Source organism: Rattus norvegicus, chromosome 1 (assembly GCF_021556685.1).
Source record: "Rattus norvegicus strain SHRSP/BbbUtx chromosome 1, alternate assembly SHRSP_T2T, whole genome shotgun sequence".
NCBI lineage: Eukaryota > Metazoa > Chordata > Mammalia > Rodentia > Muridae > Rattus > Rattus norvegicus.
In genome coordinates this window covers 91,995,621-92,001,563 of record NC_141534.1, presented here as the reverse complement: position 1 = coordinate 92,001,563, position 5,943 = coordinate 91,995,621, and the positions used below count along the sequence as shown (strand labels likewise).

Below are 5,943 nucleotides of genomic sequence, written 5' to 3'. Positions count from 1 at the left end.
TCCGGCAGGGAGGGCTGGCCCCCAGAGAGGGCGGGGAGATGACAAAGTTGTTCCCCAGCCCTGGCTGGCGGGCAGCATGGTTCATTCCAGCATGGGGGCTCCAGGTAAGAGGCTGATACCTTCTCATGGGTGGGGAGGACAGATAGCACATCGGGGGCCGTTCTCCTGGCCACCTCTGCAGACCCTTTCTGCACCTCCTCTTCAGCTGTCCTCCTTGTTTGGGCGGCCCCGTGCTTTAGGAATATCTTTTTCTTCCTTCACCTAGCCTCCTCCTCCTCCTCAGCTCCTCTTCCAGACTGTTTTGGCATTAGGCACGGGGAGCTTCCAATCCGTCTCTCCACTGAGGGGACAGGAGAAGGGAGGAGGAGGTCATGTGTTGGTGGCTGGACTTCACCATGGGGAACTGGCAGGCTGGACAGCTTGGGCGATCCTCTAGACACAGGGCTGCAACAGGGTTGGAAGGCCAAGCAGTCGTGTTTGGGTGGTACAAGTGTGCATAAGTGTGCGTGTGGGTGTGGTGTCTTGAGTTCCCTGCTTATCATACCGCTCCTGGGTGTGCAAGGGGGCTGTTGTGTGTGGCATTCCTGTGTGCCCGGAGCATCGATTTCTTCGTGATTCACTTCATTTATTCTGCAGAATGGCACTAATCTTATATGTCCCTCGGCCTCTTTATCCTGCCCTGACTTTCTACGTGGCGCATGCATTATGCCTTTGAGTTAGTACATGCTTGCCTGGGTGAGCTGGATGCTATGCAGGCACAGTATCAGGTGGTTTGCACTTGGGGACTCATTTCGTAGAAGGTATGCATCTCTGCCCAGACTTAGCATGCCTCAGCAGTGTGCTGGGAATTGTAAGGTGATACCGGTGCGGCTCAGCCCAACGCTGGGATATGGCAAGGATCAGTACTTCATGACTGCTTTTCTTGTGGCTCTCAAGCTTTGACCAAGTGTGTGTCGAGCTCCCGGGTGACTGACGGTGTGAGTATGGCTTAGCGTGCATCCCTCCGACGTGAGTCAGTGCGGGGGGCATCGCCAAGCCCCTCAGCAACCACTGGTTAGTGGACCGTTCTATGCTGATATTGGTGTTGAAAATATATGAGGGCTAGGCAGCTTCAAGCCTGCTTTTCTGGAGCCGAGAGTTCAGTGGAAAGGGTAATCCTGTGATGGTCAGAGGTGGGGTGGGGGTGGAGCAGGGATGATGGAGTCCACAAGTTATCCAGTTCTGCTGTCATGGTAACGGAGAGGGCTTCCTGGAGGAGTTGTCTGAGCTGGGATGTAAAGAATGATGGGACTAACAGGTATTCACTCACCAAGGTGACTGCGCGGATGCACACATGTATGTATGTATGTACACATGTATGTATGCATATATGTATGTGTGTGCACATGTATGTACACATGTATGTGAATGTATGCGTGTACACATGTATGTATGCATATATGTATGTGTACACATGTATGCACGTGTGTATACACATGTATGTGTGTGTGTGTATGTCCAGTGTACATATGTGGTCCACACCGTCTGCACGCGTTCTGCGGCTTCACTCCCGACTCATCTCAAGTGAGAACTTGCAGGCACTGGACGAGACATTAGTCCCTTTACTGGGGATTTCTCCAGGGTGAAAAATAAAAAGTCCTACCCAGGAGGACTGTTATGGGTTTTCACCGTGTAGCTTTGGCAAGAATCAATACATCGTCAGGATGTGATTAATACATCGTGTGGCCTTGGGCAGATCACTCACCGCCTGGTCTCAGGCAATCCACCCATAGGGTCTGTGTGGTTCTCACAATGAACTGACTCTGGACATGAGTGTATGCATATCAGATTGCCTGTGCCTTTGAACAGGCGAGCGTGTGTGTGTGTCTGTGAGCCACTCTGGATATGAGTAAGTGTATGCGTGTGTGCACGTATCTGGATGGGTTTTTTCATACACCAGCCTATAGCATCATCTGAGTGTGTTTCCCTGTTGGTTTTGTGTGCGAGTGTGTGTGCAAGGACATGCAAATGTGAGTGTGGGCAAGTCTGTGTGGAGGTCAGAGGTCAACCTCAGGATGTCAGGCCTTGCCTTCTGCCTTGACACAGGCTGGTTGGGTTGGTCTGCTCCATCTCTTGCCATCTCTCTTGTCTGTACTGGGGTTACAGGCGCACATCCCTGCAGCCACGTTTGATAATGGGGATCTAGGGACTTGAACTCAGACTCTGGTGTTTGGCCATTTCCCCAGCCCCTCCATCTATGAGCTTAAGGAAGCACTGCTTAGGGGATAGGGTGGACGTTTGAATGTCAGGTGGAAAAATCAGGGTGTTATAGACAGGACCAAACCTTGCAACCTAGGACGTATGTATGGCGTCCAGGGCAGTGGCAGGTGGAAGCTTGCCTTGGATGGCACTGACCCTAGCCTACCCTTCATGCATTCATTCATTCCTAGACTGTGAAGGATGATGCCCTGGGCGTACACTTACACCTCTTTGGGATCTGCACACACCAATGGGGGTAGTTTGGTGCTGCTGGCTGTAGCTGCTGTGTGCCGCCGCTCTTTCTGTGTCTCCATCCCCTCTCCATCCGTCCGTCCTGACAGCACAGCACTGTTGGTCCCTCAGGTCACCTGGGACAGCTATAGGGTTGGGAGGTATGAGGTGGCACTCCTCAAGAGACAAGGGGCTGGGCCAACTGGGTCCACAGAGGTTCCCGGTAGCACCCAACCCTGCCCGTGGGGGCTCCCAGGCTGTAAGCTCAATGACGGCTGTGGAGGCAGAGGACCCAGGGGACAGGCCAAGTGGGGCCAGGAGGGTGAGGGGCAGTCCTCCGGCTCTCTATATTTAGCCCCGTTTTCGGTAAGTACTAACGAGAAGCTAGACTAAGCCTGCTAAAAACTGGCTGGGGGAAATGCAGAGGAGAAGTGAAAGTCAGGGAGGGAGGGCCGGGGAGGGTAGAAGGGACTGAGGGTCCCCGGCCTGGCCCATTTGGGGCAAGTGAGGGTGAACTCAGAGTTTGGGCAGGCTGGGTTGGATCTGGTCTGAGTGCGGTGGGATTTAAGGGTCACGGCAGCTCTGAGAGAAGCTGGTACTTTTCCTTGCAAAAAGTCACCCATGACCCTGGGGTGACAGGGAGGGGCCACCATAAATAGCTACCCAACCTTTCCATATGATAGAGGCTTCAGGAGGTACCAGGGGTTTAGAGCACCTTAAAATTGCCCGGAGGGACTTCTAAAAGTCTGAGTGCCCAGGGAAGGGAATGTGGTTCAGTGGTCAAGCCCTTGCTGAGCTTGCACAAAGCCCCAAGCTATGACTTGAGCTGTCTCTGCCCTGAACTAAAGCTGGGGCAGAGCCTTCAATGGCTGATGCCCTTCAGCCTTGACAGGGCATCATTTGGCTTACCGTGAAGATGGAGCTCTAACCATGTGTTACTTCCTGCTTGTTTACTAGTGCTCAGCAGGCTAACACAAGAGGACTATCAAATTTGAGGCCAGCCTGGTCTACATAGTGAGTTCCAGGACAGACATGGCTACCTAGAAAAATCCTGTCTCAACACCTCCTCCCATCCTCCCCCACCAAAAACAAGACAAGCAAACATACAACAACACACAGTGCAAAAAAGACAGACAGGACTAGCAGCCCAGGCCATAATCCTAGCTACCCGGGAGGTGAGACCAAGAGGATCACAGGTTCAAGGCCAACCTGGACAAATTATCAAAACCCTATCTGGAAAGGAAAAGTGAAAGCCAGGGCTGGGAGTGTAGCTTGACAGGGTTCTTGCCTAGCATGGGTTTGAACCCCAACACCACATAAAACACAGCATTGGTGCATGCAGCCGATCCCAGTACTCAAAGGAGAGGCAGGGGACCCCAAGAGTCCAGGGTCACCCCTTGAACCTAGTGTGTTGTGAGGTCAGCCTTTGCTGCATGAGATCCTGTCCCCAAAAGGGGGAGAGTGGTAAATTGCTTGTCCCGAGTGGTTGGAGACTCCAGCTGATCAATGGTCAGTCAAGGAACCCTATTTACCCTCCATGGGATTACCTGCACCCTTTCCTTGTCAGGTGTGGGGTGCTGCTGGGTCATGGGGTAAAACTTCAGAAAGAGTAAAGCAAGCAGAATGGTGGCCTTTTCCTTCAGATTACTTTCTGTCCTTAGCTATCATTCCCTCAAAAGGCAGAGTCAGGATCGCTTCCTGAGCAGACAGGGTTTGAGGGGGACTGCAGTGCGGAAGCCGGTAGGAGAGAGACATTAACTGCCTGATGGTAGCTGACTTTCACCACAGGGAGGGCTTGCAGAAGAGCAGACACTGAGCTCCTCAAAGAGAAGCTGGAGTTGCTGGGAGAGGAAGGAAAGGTTTGCGTAGGGAGGAGCAGAGGGAAAGACCTGGAGGGAGTTCATGGCCTGGGGTTACCATCAGCTATGACAACCTCAAGATCAAACCAGACTTGCTTTCAAGGAGTTTCTAGGATGATGTGAGAGACCTGTGGGGCCCAGAAGGCCACAGCCTCTGGATGGTGATGGGAGATGAAGGGGCAGAGGGACCTGGGGCACAGATAATAGGAAGACTCCTGTCTCTGAGCCAGGCCATCAGGATGCTGTCCTAGAGGCCAGCCTGTGCTGGATCCTGCAGCATGAATGGGTAGAACGGGTGCTCAGAGTGAGTGACAAGGTTCCAGGCAGAGGTACCAGTATGAGATCATCAGGGCCTCAGGGGAGAGATGTGGGGAGGCAGCAAGGGACAGAGATCAGGAAGAAATAGTCTATAGGGGAAAGACCCCAGCAGATAGCTAAGACCTACTCTGAGCTGGTAACGAGGCAGAGGCAGGGCAGGTCCTCACCTGTGAAAGAGGGACCTAAACAAAACACCTCAGTCCCAGGACTCAAGGAGGTACAGCCAGAGGGCAGGAACCACGGGAGGTTTGGGCTGATATAAGTGTCACCGAGCAGGTGGCTGGTGTGTTCTGTAATTCTGGAGACTAGTGAGTGATTCAAGATGGAGTTTTGGCAGGGCCGGGCCCATTCAAGGCCTGTGTCTGTCAGTGACTCTATTCTCCTTATGGCTCTGCATGGTCGTGTGTGTGTGTGTGTGTGTGTGTGTGTGTGTGTGTGTCTGTCTGTCTGTCTCTCCATGTGTGTCTGTGCATCTGTCTCTGTGTGTGTCTGTCTGTCTCTCTGTGTGTTTCTCTGTGTGTGTGTGTGTGTTTGTGTGTGTGTGTCTGTCTGTCTGTCTCTCCATGTGTGTCTGTGTGTCTCTGTGTCTGTGCATCTGTCTCTGTGTGTGTCTGTCTGTCTCTCTGTGTGTTTCTGTGTGTGTGTCTGTGTGTGTGTCTGTGTGTGTGTCTGTGTGTCTGTGTGTCTGTGTCTTCCCAATCTCCCCTCCTTCTCTGCCATCCCCTCTCCTTCCTCTTCAACTCTCAGCAATCCTCCTGCCTTAGCTTTTCTTGGCATCAGCATTGCAGGCGAAATTCTTTCTCTTATAATGGCTTTGCTTTATCTTATGTATTTCATCAGTGACCCCTACTTTTCAAATCAGGGGTGGCACATACCTGTAATCCCAGTCTAGGGGAAGATCAGGCAGGAGGATCATGACTTTGAAGCCATTTGGGGCTACTGTCTTTTTATAAAAATTTTTAATCCAGTTGGAGATGTAGCTCAGTGGGTAGAGAGAGCACTTGCCTAGCATGTGTGAAGCCCTGGGTTGAATCCTCAGCCCCTCCTAACTTGTGTTGCTGCAAGGAATCCTGGCACTCGGGCAATGGTAGAAGCAGGAGGAATCAGAAGTTAAAAAGCACCCTGGGCTACAGAGCTAGGCTGAGCTACATGGCATCCTGACCCAAAAAGGCAAGCAAACAACCCCTCATCCCCAAAAGAATAAAACAGAAAAAGAAATAAATAAGACCAGCAAGCTGCCTCACAGCCAAGCCCAAAGACTTGAGTTCAATCCCTGGGACTCACATGTCGGACGGAG

At 52.2% G+C, this 5,943-nt stretch overlaps 1 protein-coding gene across 50 annotated transcripts in view; it reads left to right on the top strand.

Annotated features, from left to right (window-relative positions):
• Pou2f2 (POU class 2 homeobox 2) overlaps positions 1 to 5,943 on the top strand; it is an 87,426-nt gene that overhangs the window by 45,491 nt on the left and 35,992 nt on the right. For 28 of the 50 annotated variants that reach the window (XM_087584527.1, XM_087584484.1, XM_087584314.1 and 25 more), the window contains exon 1: positions 44 to 104. The exons of 21 other annotated variants lie outside the window; for them this stretch is intronic. In XM_087584527.1, the coding sequence (XP_087440653.1) occupies positions 77 to 104 (28 nt within the window). In that variant the 5' untranslated portion in view covers positions 44 to 76. 50 annotated transcript variants of the gene reach the window in all.